Source organism: Eulemur rufifrons, chromosome 11, assembly GCF_041146395.1.
Source record: "Eulemur rufifrons isolate Redbay chromosome 11, OSU_ERuf_1, whole genome shotgun sequence".
In the NCBI taxonomy this organism is placed as follows: domain Eukaryota; kingdom Metazoa; phylum Chordata; class Mammalia; order Primates; family Lemuridae; genus Eulemur; species Eulemur rufifrons.
The window spans coordinates 6881923-6900648 of record NC_090993.1 but is presented as its reverse complement, the minus strand read 5'-3'; the positions used below and the strand labels follow the sequence as shown (position 1 = coordinate 6900648).

Genomic DNA, 18726 nt, shown 5'->3' with positions numbered 1-18726 from the left:
CACGTGTCTCTATCCAAAGTTTTGTCTTTCAATTATATACTTCTCAGTTTCAGATTACTTCCTGTCTGGCTTAGGTTTATTGCTGTCACCGTAATGGCAGGCATTTCTCCAGAAATATTCTTAGAGATACTTCTTAATTAACCCAAGAAGAATCCGTAGCAGGGAAGGAGTATAAACTTTGATGTTAGGTCAGAATTTCAATTATGAATTTGCTAATTATTATCTGTGAACCTTTGAGCAAATTAGGGTCTTATTTGAGCCTTGACTTCCTCAGCTGTAAACAGGGGTAATAATTTCTGCTGGCTTATTTTAAGGATTAAGTTAAATAATGGATAAAATGTATCTGATATCCAATAGATGTGCTGTAATTATTGGTTGCTATACTAACATTACCACCAGTGTTGTTACTTGTTATTTTTCAGGAATTTGGACTTCAATTAGGAATAAACTTATATTAGAAGTCAGTTGGTAATGACAATGATAGAAAATTGTTACATATTATATCGCTATGTGCCAGGTGCTATTCTAACACTTTACATCTATTAACAGATTTGATCCTTATATCTGTACTATGAAGTAAGCCTTAGTATCATGCCTGTTTTACAGATGAAGAGACTAAGGTTTAGACTTTAAGGACCTTGCTCAAACTATTGGTTTGGACTTAATCAGACTGAGATTATAGACTACACAGAATTTCTTTTTACAGTCTTTTAATAGGAAGCCTTGATCATAGGCCTGTCATGTCAGTATTTGGATGTTTCCAAAATATGTATACAACATATGCCAATTAGAGTGGTTCTGCCATTAGCTAATATGTTTTTAAGATTGAATGCTCCATTAACAGTGTGACACTCCAAACAATGTCTCTCTCTAATTTCAGCCTGTGAAGTTGAAGCAGAAAAAGTATACCAGGTCTCCTCAAAAGAGCACATGCAGCCTTTCAAAGAAAACATGGAACAATTTATTATTCAAGGTAAATTTTGTAGAGATGTGTTATGGTTTCCTCGCTTTTCAGCACCAAGGCAGAAGACAATTTTTAAAAATTACACGTTGGTTTAAAGGGGATTATTTTGACATTACAGAAAAACAGATTAAGTTTAATCATGAGTAACGGAATTGTGAGAGGCTAGCAATTAGCTAAACATGCTATTTTGTGGATAATACTCATTATTATTGGATTTTTGCCAGACAGTAAACACACAAGATATTAGTTAAACTTGCTCATATTTATAAAGACATTTTAAAAATTCTATGCTTTTTGTGGTAGAGAATTGGATATTCTTTTAAGTTTTAACGATGCTTCTGACCTCAGGTCAATCTGGTATTGATTTGGTTTGTCAAAACATTGTACCCAAAGAACAGAGTATATTGATTTTTTTTTTCAGGTCTTCAGAATATTATTTGCTATTTTTTAATAGGATACATTATTACCAATGGATATTTAACACCTCTCTTCCAAGGAGGTTAAAAACTTTATAAATATTATCTCATTGACTCTTCCTACATCCCTATGAGATAAGCAGAGTTGGCAAATTTTAGAAGATACTAAATAAACAAAATTTTTTTTTTTAAAGAAAAAATCTATTAAAAGTCTTGCTATTTGAAACTATCGAAACTTACAATTATATCAAAGCACTTAGTACTCAGAATATTTCAGTTTTGGAATGTTACACTGAAGATCAGATCTGTGTCATGCCCTACCCTGGGAAAGTTCTTACTGCTCAGGAATTCTGCTGGAGGCTGGCATGGCATGAGACCGAGGCCAAGTAGCCCTCTGAAGACTGGCTCCATCCTCTGTTTGTTAGGTTTTTATAGATTGTTCAAGTGTCATTAACAATGATTTACAATGAATGAGTCAGACTACAATTTGATCAAATGTTAATAAGCACAGCTTTTTTTTTTTTTTTTGATGGGAAAATACGATTTAATCATTTACGATAATCATGAAGATTGAAATAGAACTCTGGTCAGATTCATAAATCAAAGTGATTGTCATTTTCAAATCCTGAGGTCCTCATGATTTAGAGTGGAAAATCTACTCACTGATTCCTACAAAGTCCTTTGGCCAAAATCATTAGTCCTGTGGTTATATAGTAGAAGACCCTCTTAGTGGTGAATAAAACTGTTCTGCTTTTTCCATCCAGTGGGGTTTTAGGATCAGGAATATGTAACTTTTAAAAAATGTATCTGTAACTTTAGAAAATAATATAGGTAAAAGCGTGGAATGCTCATTTTGGGCTTGTGGGAAGAAAGGAGTTCTTAATCCTAGGACTTAAAAAAGTCAAGCAGTTTGCTGGGTTCCACATCCAAAATGTAAACAAGTGTCACTCATATTGTTTCCCACATTATATGTGATTTATTAGGTAATATTCTGAATCTGTATTTTGTAGACCAGACATTGAGATTGTTTTTTTATGACTAAATCTTTGTTATTTTTTTCCAATGAATAGCAAAATTATATTTTGCAACCCATTGCAATTTAAAAAATTGTGTTTTCAAACCACACATGGTCATTAATATATGATATCTTTGGTAATATTTATGATGATTCAAAGAGTGTGTAGAGTCCTTTAGAATTTGTCTAGTAGTTCACTCGTAGGGAAGACAGGATGGCCCAGTCACGCTAAATGGATGAGTATCTATTCAGATTTTAATGATCTTCCAGAAAGATCTTTTGACCTCCTTGCTATGCAATTGAAATTTAGCAATTTTTGTACTTTTTTAATTAAATGAAAACATCAGTGCTGTAAGGATACTAACCCATATGCTGTATTCTTATTTGTGGCTCTTCTTCCACTACTTTCAAGTGGCTTTTTGTTTCGTCTCTGGTCCTGTTGAAGTGTTCTGTGTTTATTTGTTCATTAATATTTTTTTATAAATTTTTTTGTATTTGCGTCCGTGGGGTACAAGTGAAATTTTGCTACACTGATATATTGCATCGTGGTGACGTCAGGACCTTCAGTGGGTCCATCATAGGAGCAACACACATTGTACCCACCAAGCCACCTCCTATCGTGCACCTACCTGCCACCTTCCTCCCACTCCAGTCCCCTTTGTTCATTATTCCACACTCTGCGCCCATGTGCACACATTATTTAGCTCCCACTTATACGTGAAAACATGCAGTATTTATCTTTCTGTTGCTGAGTTATTTTACCTGAGATAATGGCCTCCGGTCTGCCCCCCATTCTTTCCCCTTTTTATCTATTACAGAAAAATGCTCATATGAACATTTGTGTTCACAACTCCTGGTGTACATGCGTATTCTCTCCTTGGGGTACAAACCTAGGAGAGGATTTGCTGGGGCACAGCATATATGAATCTTCAGCCTCTGAGGTAAAGCCAAAGTGCTTTATTGATAGGAAAGTAATTAGTTCCAATCTACGTTCTACCGCCAGAATCCAATTGTGTTAAATCCTTGGCAGCACTTGGTTCTTAGATTTAATTCTTTTGACCCAATCTACTCTTTAAAATGGTATCCCATTGAGGTTTTAATTTGTATTTTCCTGATTATTTCTAAGAAGTGTATTTTCACGTTTATAGTTATTTCCTCTTCTATGAAATGCCTTTGTGAGTCCTTTGGCTGTTTTTCTAACAATTTGCCTGTCTTATACTTGTGCAGTTATTAGGGAATATATATTTAGAACATTAAAACATGGTCAGATAAATTGCTGCAAACACTTCTCCCATTCTACAGCTTGTCTTTTCATTTTTCTTCATTATTTCTGTGTAGTGATATTAACCTTTTCCTTGATGGTGCATAATTTTTGCTTTAAGAAATCCTTCCCTTCTACAAATTTATAAAGACAGTGTCCTTTATTTTCCTGTGCAGATATCATAGTTTTGCTTTCACATTTAATCCTTCAGTGTATTTGAAATTGATTTTTGCCTATGATCTTCAATAGGAGTCAAATTTAATTTTTTGTCATACAGATAATGCCGTTTTAGTTGTTTAGTACCATGTAATGAATAAGCCATCTTTTCTCTAATATGCAGTGCCTTCTGTCATGTAGACATCTTCCATATATGTATGTGTGGTTTTCTTGGGTTTTCTCTATGGTATTTTGTTAGCCTAGTTTTCTCTATAGTATTTTGTTTCCATTATTTGTCCTCATAACAAAACCTGCTACCGTCTTACTGTGGCCTTCTAATAAATCTTGAAATGTAGAAAGGCTAGACTCCTGCCTCTTTAGGAGAATTATGCCTCTTTGTAATTTATGCTGCTATATAATTTTAGAATTAAGTTGTCAAGTTCCACCAAAACAAATCTATTAAGATTTTGACACAGTTACCTACAGTCTGTAGATCAGACTGGGGAGAACTGACGTCTTTACGATATCCAGGCTTTCTATCTATGAACATGGTATAGACTGGCATTTAGTTGTATCTCCTTTAACATCTGTCTAAAAAATTTTAAATTTTATTGAGGTCTTCACATTTTTCGTAGATATATTCCTAAAGACCTTATTTTTTGCTTCTAATATATTTATGAATTACATTTACTGTTTTTGAAGATACATAAAATTCAAATAGCTATTATTTAAAGATATTCCATCTTATAAACTTGCTAAACTCTTCTTAATGTAATATGTGATTTTTTTAAAGGTTTTCTTTGGAGATATCACTGCAAATAATGACGGGTTTTTTTTGTTTGTTTGTTTTTGCTTTCTAGATTTTGTTTGTCCTTCCATTTGTTTTTTTCTGGCTGTGCTGCATTGGCTGGTACCTGCAGTGTAATATGGACAGAAAGAGTGGAAATGTCATTTTGCAAAGGGACATGATTAGAGCATTAGAAAGAATTATTTTGAGCATCTTTGTAAACAAATTACCACAAATTGATTGAAGAGTTTCTTCTTTATTTTTTCCCTCTGCTACTTTGCAAGTTATATTCTGTTTCTTTATCCTTTTAATGTATGCCTTTGTTATTTTGACACAGTTCTTTTTGTGTGTATTTTCAAGGTATGCACATAGTGTTTTGATACACATATACCTAGTAACATGATTACTATAGTCAAGCAAATGAACATATCTGTCATTTCACATAGTTACCTGTGCATGCGTGTGTGTGTGTGTGTGTGTGTATGGTAAAAGTACTTACAATTTATTCTCTCAGCAGACTTTCAGTATGCAAAACGATGTTATGAACTATAGTCCTTATGCTGTACAATAGATCTCTGGGCTCATTTATGCTACATAATTGCAATTTTATGCCCTTTGTTCTGCATCTCCGTGTTTCTCCCAACCTCCCACCCTGTCTAGTCTGTTTCTATGTATTCGAGTTGTTTGTTTGGTTTGGGGTTTGTTTATTTATTTATTTATTTATTTTTAGACTACCCATATAAGTGAGATAAGGCAGCATTTTTCTTTCTGTTAAAACAATTCTTTAACAAAGTTTAACATTGCTATTTTTAATTCCCTCTAAACAATACAAGTCCTTAGCATGTTTTAATACTAATCTCACCCCTTTATTTATATGCCATTCTTTTCCAGTGTTTTAGTTTCATTTTATGTTTTTTGAAGCTCCTAAAATATAGAATTATTATCGTCTGATACATTCATTTTTCAGTTTAAATTTAACCAAATGCCATTTTCTTTGCATACCATTCCTTCATATTATGCCTGCCTGCTAAGATTATTTTCCTTCTTCACACCCTTTACAAGTTACACTTTGTGTGGAAATGTCTATTGTGCTTGTTTTTTAGAGATATATTTGCTAATTATAAAATTCTGGGTTCAAAGTAAATTCCTTTCAGCCGTCTGGAGGCCTCTGATTCCTCTCTCTCCTTGCTGCATTGACAACTCGACTTGGGTCCAATTTTTGTTTCTTTGTTTTTAATCTAAATTTTCTCTCAGGCTCTTTTATGTTTTTCTATTTCTCCATATGTTTGTTTTGGCTACTCATCAGGAGGCACTACCAACCAAAACTATTTTAAAATAAATTCTTGCCTTGCATGTTAGGATCACACGTTGTGCATGGGGGCCCAATGGCCCATTTGGGGTAATGGTTTCTTATACGGGAGAGTTTCCCCTTCCACCCAGAGCCACTGGCAAGATGGACATATTTCCTCAATGTCTAATGTAGTGAGGTGATGCTTTTCCATTTCTTCTCTGAAGGTGTCTCTTTGGGTCCTTTGGAGGATTCCAGGGCCGTGCAAAATTTTCCTATGTGGCCTTTCAAACTCAAGTTCTAGGTTGCTGGGTTTAGTGATGCCCCAGGGGAATGCTGGCTTACACCTCTTTGGAATCCTGCTCCTGTTTGTTTTTATGGCCTCCGAGAATTTTCCTTATTTTCTATCCAACTCAGCCATGCATTCAGTTTTACTTCAATCCAGCTTTTCTTAATGCACTTTGTTGTAAAAGTTTTTTGATAACTAGTCCATAGTACTGTTGACAAGAGAAGTCTATCTTGGTTTTTTTTTTTTTTCTCAATTAAAATATCTTTGAAATAATTCTGTGTTTCCGTGCATTTGTTTAATAGCTTTAGAGTATTTCATTATAAAAAGTACCAAAACTTATTTGCTCATTTCTCTACTTCTCAACCTTTTCTCCAACAACATTGCTTTAAAAAAGAAAAGGATTCTAGTGAATAAATGTGTATACGTTTCACGATGCATGCTGGTGCAGTACACTCCTAAATGCTGAGCTGCTTGCTGGGTCAGAAGCAAATATGAGCCTTACTCCTGACGTCTCCCTTTCCCCCGTGTCCCTCCCAGCCTTCCCTCCCTCCCTCGTCTTTACTGAGTCCTAGGACTTTCCTTACTTAGGTGCACTGCCCTGGTTGCATTATCCCAGCCCCAAATCAGCTTGCTCTTTTTTTATGCTAACCTTCCTAACAGGTCTCCTTTTTCCTTGTCGCTGTCATTCTATTACAGGACAATCACCAATAACCCCTTAATAACCTGCAGTGTTCTGGAAAAGATCGAATTATGGCAGTATCATGATTATTAAAGTGCATGAATGCTCAAACCTAAACCTAGATATGTTTAAGATACAGAGCTTAACAGGTTTTGTACTACATCAGATATCTAAAATATATAGTTTAAAAATATCTCCTTATTTGCCTTCCATGTTAGATAATGCACTATTAACTGCATTTCTTATTTTTTTTTAATGGTTAAGTCTGAGCTTTTCTTCCTTAGGTCCTGGGCACTCAAATTCTGCCATGACGATGACTCATGACCTAATTGTTGTGTTCTTATAGCAGAACCCTTCATGGCTGATGTGAAACTTTCTAGTTTTTTGAAGAAAAGTCAGCTAGAAACCGAGTTCCTGACTAGGATTTTTAAAATTCTAAATCTTTTTTTGTTAAAGCAACTCTGGTGTAATGAAACCCAAGGGTCCACTTATTGGTTATTTAGGAAATACCAACAGGCTGATTCACAGGGAAATAGTCATAACTTAATACATTTAAAATGACAAAGTTTTCTGGACCCGTGTTCTCATTAGGTGTTACTTGGGCATTTGGACCACTGGGAACGTAAGAATGGAGGAAGTATGTTCATGTAGGATGTCGCTGGTTACGTGTCTCTCCTCTGAGAATAAGCAACACTTATGAGCCATAGATCCAAGGCATGGTGGAGTGCGTGGGTATAATTGCCCCTCTCTGCGTGAATGAAATCTTAGTGAGACGTCAATAAAGCATGCAAACTTACGAGAGATGTCATCTAACCCAGATGGCGAATGGTCTCATCTCATGTGCCCATTCTGATAAGTTGATAATGGCTTTTTAGAGCCCTGTTTTGAGGAATACTTCTCAGGTCTTACCTAGATTCTTGGGTTTGAAAGTAGTTAGTGATATCTGCCACAGGATAAATTTGGTTTGAAAATTTTGGACTTGAAGATCTTAAGACTTTTGTCTTTTCCTTAGCTCTCCACTGTGGCTATTTAGACTTCAAACCTCTCTTGAGCCTGTAAAAGCTTTGGGAATTGTTGAGCTTACATTTCCTAGGTGGTTCCTTGCTTGGATCTCTAAGTGTCATTTGCTTAACACTCCGCGAAACTTAGAGACCTCAGTGCAGAAAAGATCCTCCTTTCAGCCACTTCAGTCTCCCTAAACTCCTATCTGTATTTCCTCCAGTCTGCATGACAGCTTGGCTCATTTGGGCACTTCCTCCCAGGGCCTATGATCTGGAAATTGCCTTCATACAGAAATCCAGGAAGACTGAAGGGCGAAACAGAGATTAGAGTTTAGTGCTGCCTGTTGTCCAATACATGAAAACTACTGTTTCATATGTTTTATCCAGTTTTCTACTTAATTATAGCAGGAGGGTAAGTTTGGTTCTTGTCATTCAAGTGTAGGCGTGGAAGTCTGTTTCCACTAGTTTAAATTGAATACAGGACAGGCAATGGTAGTTCGTGCCTGTAGTCTCAGTACTTTGGGAGGTCCAGGTGGGAAGATCACTTGAGGCCGGGAGTTCAAGACCAGCCTGGACAACATAGCAAGACCCCATATCTACAAAAAATTTAAAATTTAGCCGAGTGTGGTGGTGCGTACATGTGGTCCTACCCACTCGGGAAGCTAAGCCGGAAGGATCGCTTGAGCCCAGGATTTGAAGGTTGTAGTGAGCTCAAGCCACTGCATTCCAGCCTGGGTGACAGAGTGAAACCCTGTCTTCCAAAATTAATTAAATACAGTTTACTCTCCTTTGCTTGTTATAATGTCACATCATAACAGGCTGGACCTGCCTCTGTGCAGAGCTGTTTTGCCAGCTATTTTCTGTTAAATTTCTGATCTTGTCTCCTTTACAGCTTTCTTCTTGACACCCTGGACTATAGCGTACTTTTGTTTCTGCACCTTTTTTCCCTACTTTTCCTTGTTGACCCTCTCTAGTCCCTGCTTCTTTTTCCACTTAACTAAGGCTTGTTCATCATTTTAGTCCCAACTCAAATATATTGCCTTTGTCTTTTCCTTAGTGACTTCTCTCTCGGTAGGCAAGTGGGTGTTTCACTTAACTGTACTCATAACTAACTTTTCACTATTATGGCTTTGGAGTCAGATTGCATGAGCTTGAATCCTGTCTCTTTCATTTAATATTTCTGGTATCTTGGGCAGGTTTTTTAACTGCGAATTTCCTGATAGTAAATGGGAATAATTATAGTGTCTTTTTGTAGGATTTTATTATTGTGGGTTATTATGTGAAAGAATTAGAACGGTAATATCAACATCATCTCTATTAATATTCCCACTGAAACACCTCCGTACCATCAATAGGCATGACTATGTATATCTCTCCCCATCTGTCATTTTCTTGAAGGGGAATGCTATATAATATTTGCCTACATGTGAGTCTCTAACAAAGCATCCAAAACATATTGGACGCTCAAATGTTTGTGGAAATACTGTGATGTTAAATTATGTGGCTTTTGTTTCTAGGATTGTAACATCCTAGCTTTTAAGTATTGTTTTGGCAAGTAAATTTAGGAAGAAAGGAAAACACATCAGGAGAATTTTTTTTTGATTTTTCAGATTTTTTATTTCAAGCAGTTTTGGGTTTTGATATTTTGAATCCACAAGTTGGAATTAGTAGGTATTGCTTTTAATATTGAAAGCTGTCTTAAAACATGGATTTGTATATCTTTAGATAAAGGCGCATGGAGATTTTTGGATCCTAATTAGGATCCTAATTTAAGTTCAGCTTAACATGAGGAAGTGAATATGTTCACTTTCTCTTCTTCAACAGGGTTTTTATTTCTTTGGAAAGGAATTGGTCCAAGGCATGCCTTTATTTTTATGCTACATTCATGAAAGTCCATGAAAGATTTGCTTAGCCTGTAGGTGGAGTCGTATATAGCTTTTAGGTATGATGTGGTATTAAAAAAAAAAAAAAAAAACCTAGGTGGAGTTAACAACTTTCTAATTGGAAAATTTTTCCAGTTCTTTTACCTTGTACTGTCTACAGTACATGAAACTCATGGATGTGTATCATGTTTTTCCGTGTCTTTTCCAATTTGGGTTTAAAATAAAGATTTAGAAAGGAATTTCACTGAGGACCACTTCGATAAGTACATCAGGCTGGGTGATAATAGCACATGGCCTTCCTGTAGTTTTTAGGTTTGGCCAGAAGCCACATAAATCAAATTTTTGAAATATGCATCATTTTCTATTGAGTGTATAGTTCTAGAGTTTTTAATAGTAAGCACCTCTATGTTATGTTTATATACATCTATATATTTTTTTCTTTTCTTTCATTTCAGAATATTGCAGGGGAGACACAAATGGGTATATATTTTCATGTCTAAAGTTGACATAACCCTCAGTATTAAATAAAAGGTAGCTGCGAATTATCGCAAAGGGCAAGTTGTAATCTTAGACCTCACAGATATTGTCTTTCTTCCTCATTAGGAGTATTTCACAGCATTTGTTTTATTGTCCTAAGAACATTTGCAGCCCAAAGGAGGGGAATGCACTGGGACTTAGCTATTTCTTTTGTTAGCTGAGGAAAGATACTCTGATAGTCATAGCCTGTCTGACATGTATAAACTACCTAAATTTATTTGACTTTTAGTTCATTGTCAAAAGGAGGAGTGTCTCAAAACCCTCAAAACTAAAGCAATATATCTGCAGTTAAATGACAACTTGAAATGACTCAGAAGAAAGGCACTGCGCCTGTCTAAAAAATAACCCATACTGGCTGCACTTAAAAGCAACTGAAAATGCACATTCATAGCTAATTATAAACAAAAACTAGTTAACACTTTAAATAAAAGGAAAAATAGCGAAAAGATTTAGAGCCTAGACAAGCAGATGAAAGGGTTCTGAATTGCTTTCCATCTGATATTACTCAAATGCAACTCTGTCTCCAATTACCTGGGAATATGTGGTATTCCCTCATGAAAGCCCAAGATCAGAAAGGGCGTCCGTTCCGTGCCTCTGCTTACTCACAGTCGTTTGGAACAAGTTCAGCAGAAATATTTCACATTGCAAAAGCGTCTGGAGCCAGACAGCGACTACAGACACTAATCACTGGGTCCAAATAGTAACTTAGTAGGACAGCAACCACCAGAAAATATTTGTCGAGGCAGAGATTTTTCGGGGAGGGAAGTATTAGCGCCCTGGGAGGAGACATCGCCGAATGCCAAAGCGCTGAAACGGAACCATGAAAAGGCTATTTTTATCCCGTTGCATGTTCAGTGGCATAAGACTGTCTGAGCCAATGGTCTCCGGTAGGATCAGACCTAAAAGGTAATCTTATGCCTTGATCCTAAAATAAAGAAAGAAATAGATGGAAAGAAAGGTAACCAAATAAATAAATGAAGGCTGCCTCCTAAAAAGTTCCATATTTCTTTGACAGTATCGTTCCAACCACAGGCTTTGTCTGCTTCAAATTGCAGATCTTTAGCAACTGAGGTTTGCGGGGGGGGGGGGGGGGGGGGGGGGGGGGCGGGGGGAGGCGGGAGGAGTGAGGAGCAAAAGAGAATATCACTAAAATAACAGTTGCAATGTTCTAATATCTAAGGCCCAGTTTGTTCCTGAGGTGCAGGAATTGCCCGACCAACTTCTCTAAGGAGCATTTGTCTCTCTGCAGTTCTAGGTCTATTCAAATAAGAGTTACTGATATTCTCTGAAGATTGTCAGTACCAACCACTTTTTAATGCCGCCTTTTTTCTCCTACCACATCATCCTGTTCCTTCCCGTTAGTGTCAGCAGATAATCGGTTGCTGTGTTTCGCTGTCTGGATTGTCACTCCATTCCATTCTAATTCTCCTTTCAGTACCTCGATCTCAGAAAGTTTTCTTGGCGGTGGATCTCAAACATCAAGATAGGAATGGGCACCCATAGTATTTTTGGACTAAAAAGGTCTGCTTTAAAGGAGCATTCATTTATTTGTTAAGAAAAGTCATTTTATGTTTTAGATTTCAGCAGGTTCTCACTAAATATACCAAAAGTTCTTCTCTTGTAGCAATTTCATTTGCTGCTATGTCTAAAAAAAAAGCTAAGAAGCTACACTATAATCGTGGAATTCTCCATTCTGTGCCTTTTAAAACAACTACACACATAGATTAATTAGAAAAAGAAAATCTATTAAATGTATTTTAGAGTTATCCCCTGATTTTAAAAAGGTCTTGGACCATCAAAGCATGTGTTTAATTCTGCATCTGGATTTTGTGTAGAAGAATTAACAGGAAGATATGTGGTCTTCCTACAATGCAGGACTTTTCACTTTTTGGAAGCAACACACCCCCACCCTTTTTCGTAGTAATGACGTACGTGGAAGTAAGACAGGAAGAGTATTATGCACTAGGTGATCTGTGCATCATATTGTTAAATCAAGAAACAACTCAATGAAAAAAAAATTATTGCCCTGTTTAATGGTGCATGAAATTTATTACATCAAAGTGATTAGCAGAGTAATTAAATCTACCACAACTTATTGGCTGAATTGGAATTCAACCCTAGGTTTGTCTGATTCTAAATATCACAATGTAGCCCCAGACACTGGTCCTAGCGGGATCTGAAAATGAGAGACAGAGAGGTCAGAGCACCTTGCAAGTGTAAAATTTTACCCCTCAAAAGTGTAGCTTTTATGGTCCAAGGTGTGGGAGAGGCGGTTCCTCCTAGAGATCCAGGAGGCTCTTGCGTTGTGGTTTGTGCAGGAGTCATGCAAATGCTTCTGTAGAAGCTGCTCTAGACTGGCTGGGAAACTATAGCCAGAGAGCCCAGGTGATTTGATGACAATGTGAAGAAGATCACTGCAAACTAAGCCTTGTGCCTATTTATCTATTTGAAATGCTTTTTTTTTTTTTTAAGCTTTTCTGTAGTTATCTTGATTATGAATGACTTAGAAGTCTGCCATCCTAATTTGATATGTCAAAAATGAAATAAGCTATATACTCTAACGAATGAGGAAATTAATCTTACTTGAAGTTATATATCTTTGCTTCCATAATTAATGTAATGTACTTAATTTTAATAAAGTTTATTGATAGCAGATTGTAAATATCTAGGAAACTGCTGCTAAAAGTTCTGCTGGCTTTCAAAAGCACTTTACCAAACTGCCACTAGAAATTAATAGAAAATATTTTTTATATTTCTGGAAAACATAGGTCAGGAAATAAAATAATTAACAATAAGATATTTATGTTGCATGTAGAAAATCGCTTTATTTTCTGTGTCACCATAAGCAAAGCTTTTGGAAGTCTGTGCATGTTAACAGTGGTGGCACACAGCCTATCAAAATTGTTACTCAGACCGAAAAACACAGCTGTTCTGAGATTTTGTTCATGGCATGTAATTAGTTTGCATGCTCCTTAAGTGAATGGCAGACTTATTTTATTCCAAACAATATCTTAATTTTCACTGATTAAATTACATTTTATTCCAGCGTGGTAGGTTCATCCTCACTACAGAACACAACCACATCCTGCATTTGTCAATAAATTAACATCTTGAGTGTATTTAAAAGAATTGTGACAACGCAATCGTTGATGGTGCTTTTATACAAGCAGCATTTTGGAAAATGGTATCTCAGTGTTCCCCAAACACTCAGTTGCACCCCAACTTTTCAGACAGTTTTTCCTAAAATTGCTATCCAAAGGGAAACTGTTCGGTTCATTGAATTGTTGACTCCATGTCAAGAGCTGAAATGTGTACTCTAATGTCCTTCCTTTGATCTCTCATTTGACTGTTTATCAAAGCTGATTACAGTGTGAATACACAAATCCCCTTAGCTTCAAAATCATGTAAAAATAATGGATAGTAGAGCATTATTAAGTGTTTTGTGTTATTCCAATTTGTCTTTATGATTGTAATATGGCTGTTAGGTTTGGTGAGAGGGCCTGTTTTTATGTTTTGTTCCTCTGGGGTAAGCTTCTGCCACATTGGATTAAAGTATTTTTTTCAGCCAAACTTACTCATGCAATGAAGCAAGAGCTTTTTTTGGTGCACATCAAAAGGAATCATTATGAACAAATGAAACTCACTTTATTCTACTCACCACAATTTGGGGGCTTCTGCTTCCAGAAAAGCTGTATGTGTTTTCTTATTGCATATGTTGGAATATAATAAAAATAGCAGTTGACCTGCTCATAATTATGTATATCACTTCACAAATGTTCAGCTCTTCGAGTCCAAAATTTTCAAAGGATATTTATCTATTAAGTCCCTACTAATTATTGGCGGTACTATGCTAACTATTTTTTACATGTTAACAGATTCATCTGTTTGCCAAAGGTCACACGTGGCTAACTTTAGTGGCAGAATCAGGAATAAAATACAGATCTCTGGCATCGCATTCTACCATAGTGTGTTTTTAAGTTTCATAAATCATTTACTTAAATCTCCTAAAATAGTCCAGAAATTCTTTCTTCCAGTCACAGTCTTAATCTGTGTATTTTACAAATAACAACAACAAAAAAGACACGGGAAAGGCATTGGAAAAATATCCTTCCTGAAAAAAGGGTGCATTGCGGTGCTTTGTTATTTTCTCTTAGACAAACTTTATGTGGCTCTAGAGTTGTTTCTGGAAGCAAGTCATTTTTTTATGTTAGGCAACTCAGCGCAGATTTTTTTGTAAGACAATGTGTTCATGTTGGAGCCTTTTCAAAGTAAAACTATAGAACATTTATTCTGTTTTTTAATGGTTAACAATTGACCTGTAAGTTTATGTAAACAGTCTGAAGTACAGAAAGGAAAAGGAAAGAAAGAAAGAAAAAAAATCTTTGCTGCCAGCTCAAATGATCCCTGTTAAATCCTGAAAATCCTGGCAAAAAGGGGCAGCGTAACACTCGGTTATGACTTTTCAGATACTGCACAGACCTTCGCAAAAACGCTGTCTTGAGGTTGTAAAACATTAACCAGCCCACACTGTACTATTGTGTTTTAAGTAGTAATAGAGACACTGACAATTCCCAAGTCACTGTGGCTTTTGTTTCATGCACAGTTCCAATTTTTTATAATCAATTTTCCCTGTTCCACTCTGCCTCCTAATTTCCTCAAATGGCCACAAGTGTGACCCAAAGGGGAATGATTATAAAAAGACGACTACTTTCACTAGTTCCAGGATCTTTTTAGTCTATTTTTTTTTCTTCTTGTCTTGTGATCTGCTCAGTGATTTTCAAACTGTGGGTCACAAACCGTTAGTGAGTCATGAAATCAATTTAGCAGATCACAACTGATGTATTAAAATCCAATAGAATGGACTGAAAATAGCAGAGAGCATTGCATGAAATAAAAGTATCTTTGAAACTTTCACGTCAAATATATATGGGTGGAGGTCAGTGGGAATGGGTGGGGTAGATTCCTAGAATGCTCGCTTGTCAACAAAACTTGAAGTCACGGCTATACTTATTCTACACGAAAGAGTGCCTATGGTGTTTTAAGGAATTTGAAGCATTGATTTAATCTTCTTTCCCAGTTTGATCTTTGGGTTTGTGTCAGACTGACCATTCTTTATTTTTAGACAAAAATGATAGCAAATAAATGGGTACATTATCACCTTCTCCTCTTTCAGAGCAGACCGTGATTTGTTCACCTGTGCTCAGGTGTGGAGGGCACTGTTGAAATGTGTTCCGAATTCTTACCATAACTGAGAACGTTATTTCATGCCGGTTCTGGTTAGTTTTTTCACCTACTGGTTGCACCGTTGCTTGAGGGAATTATTTTCAGCTAATTGTTGGTGTTTGAATACTGACACACGTGATGTAACTATGAAATTAGTGTTTTCTTTTTTCAGGTGAATATGAATGATTTAAAGAAATTATTTAGAATATGAAATTTTTGAGTGGTTATGTAACATATCCGTGTCAGTATAATAGAATCAATGTAATTAAATTTAATGTTTTTAATCCTATATCTGTGACATTTATAGATTTGAAATAAACTGGTTGGAGCACATTGTAATTAATAATTAAAATTGTGTATTATTTAGGTCATATCTTGCTTGAGATAGTATAGCTGTTTATCACTCATCTCATATACTTTTCTTGCATTTTCAGCTAAAATTGACCAAGAGGCAGAGGAGAATTCGTTGGCAGAGACACATAAATGGTGAGAAATTACTTTTGTTGAATATATTTCTTCTAGGAATAGGCTTGTAAAATGCTTAGTATATTTTATCTGAAGGAAGGAATTGTTCAATTTTTATTTTCAAGCATACAATGAAAAGAAATCTAATAAAATGGTGTACTTTAATGTCACAATGAATTTCTGAATTTTATTTTTGTGATGCTGGGTGATGTATAATTCTGCTAAATACCAAATTGTCGTGAATAGCTTAGCACCTTCTCTTTCAAATAGGGTTTAGGACTGTGGAAATACAAGAAAGAAGGAAAAGAGCAGGAACCTGTTTCAGAGTTTGGTTATGAAAAACTATTGAATTTCTACCTTCAAAAGTAAAGTCTAGGTAAGAAGCCACGAGCTTCCTTTGGTTGTACCTTCACTTCCAGAATGGGAGACATGGAATCATGGGTGAACATAGAAAACTATCTCAGCAGTCTCCCTGCTTCTCTGCCTAAATGATTTCTTCTTCTCCCTTCTCTCTTATTAGTCAGAATTCTCCAGAGAAACAGAATCAATTGGACATGTATATAAACACACGCAAAAATGCAGGCCTACCTCGTTTTACTGTGCTCACTTTATTGTGCTTTTGCAGATATTGCGTTTTTTCGCAAATTGAAGGTTTGTGGCAACATTTTCCCAACACTGTGTGCTCACTTCGTGTGTCTGTGTCACATTTTGGTAGTTTTTGCAATATTTCAAACTTTTCCATTATTAGTATATCTGTTCTGGTGATCTGGGATTAGTGATCTTTGATGTTACTGTTGTAATTGTTTTGGGGCACCATGAACTGCGTGAATGTAAGATGATAAACTTGATAAATGTGTGTGTTCCCGTTGCTCCACTGACTGGTCACTCCCCCATCTCTCCCCTCACCTGAGACCTCCCGATTCTCTGAGACCCAACAGGAAAGTTGGCCAATTAATAACCCTACAATGGCCTCTAAGTGTTCAAATGGAAGAAAGAGTTGCACATCTCTTACCTTCAGTCAAGAGCTAGACGTGATTAGGCCTTAGTGTTGAAAGCCAAGAGGGGCTGAAAGGTAGGACTCTTGCACCAAATGGTTAGCCAAGCTGTGAATGCAAAGGAAAAATTATTGAAGGAAATTAAAAGTGCTGTTTCAGTGAACACACGTATGATAAGAAAGCAAAAGAGCCTTATTGCTGATATGGAGAAAGTTTGAGTGGTCTGGATGGAAGATCAAACCAGCCACAATAGTCCCTTAAGCCAAAACCTAATCCAGAGCAAGGCCCTAACTCTCTTCGATTCTCTGAAGGCTGAGAGAGGTTGAGGAAGCTGCACAAGAAAAGTTTGAAGCTAGCAGAGGTCAGTTCATGAGGTTTAAGGAAAGAAGCCGACTCCCTTACAGAAAAGTGTCAGGTGAAGCCGCAAGTACTGATGGAGAATCTGCAGCAAGGACTCCAGAAGATCTAATTAAGATTATTGATGAAGGTGGCTACTAAACAACCGATTTTCAATGTAGATGAAACATCCTTCTTTTGGAAGAAGTTGCCATCTAGAACTTTCATAGCTAGAGGGGAAAAGTCAATGCCTGGCTTCAAAGCTTCAAAGGACAAACTGACTCTCTTGTTAGGGGCTAATGCAGCTGGTGACTTTAAGTTGAAGCCAGTGCTCATTGACCATCCTGAAAATCCTAGGGCCCTTAAGAATGATGCTAAATCCACTCTACCTGTGCTCTATAAATGGAAAAACAAAGCTTGGATGACAGCACATCTGTTTATAGTATGGTTTACTGAATATTTTAAGCCCACTCTTAAGACCTGCTGCTCATCGGAAGAAAAGATTTCTTTCAACATATTCAGGTGACCAGGTTCATTGACAATGCAAGAGCTCTGATGGAGATGTATAGGGAGATGAGTTTGTTTTCATGACTGCTAATATAACATCCATTCTGAAGCCCATGAATCAAGGAGTAATTTCATTTTTCAAGTCTTCCTATTTAAGAAATACATTTGGTAAGGCCATAGGTAGTGATTCCTCTGATGGATCTGGGCAAAGTTAATTGAAACCTCCTGGAAGGATCCACCATTCTAGATGCCAATAGGGACATTTGTGATTCATGGGAGAGGGTCAAAATGTCATTAAGAAGAGTTTGGAAGAAGCTGATTCTAACCCTCATGGATGACTGTGAGGGGTTCAAGACTTCAGTGGGGGAAGTAACTGCAGATGTGGTAGAAACAGCGACAGAACTAGAATTAAAAGTGGAGCCTGAAGATGTGACCGAATGGCTACAATCTCACGATGAAACTTAAATAGATGAGGAATTGCATCTTATGGATGAGCAAAGAAAGTGGTTTCTTGAAATGAATCTACTCGTGGTGAATATGCATTTGACATTTTCCCAAAGAAGTAAGTCTCTATACTATTTTCTCAGTTGTCCTGTGTAACCTGGGAAATAATCAGTGCTAATTCTATGCAGGAAGGCAGTGTCATTTCTGATCCCATAGTCTTTTGAGTCTGAATCCCCTCTGCACTGCCACCACCAATAAAAATTGAAATAAAACATATACGTGTGCATTGCATGAATACACAAAGCCTCACTCCATTTTCTCTCTAAATATTTTTGTTGTCTTAGCAAAGTCCCAGGGGAGAGAAGAGCCAGGAATATGTATTTAGGCATATTTTTTTCCAGTCTTCCATCTCTCCTTTTATTTTTATTATAGTTATTATGTTCTACATAGCATGTTATGGTAAGCCAGAGGAAATGCATT

At 36.5% G+C, this 18726-nt stretch overlaps 1 protein-coding gene across 1 annotated transcript in view; it reads left to right on the top strand.

Annotated features, from left to right (window-relative positions):
• Nucleotides 1-18726, top strand: part of FMN2 (formin 2) — a 237273-nt gene that overhangs the window by 166840 nt on the left and 51707 nt on the right. Inside the window, 2 exon segments of the mRNA XM_069484677.1 lie at nucleotides 881-973; nucleotides 15934-15985. Coding sequence (XP_069340778.1) covers nucleotides 881-973; nucleotides 15934-15985 — 145 coding nt within the window.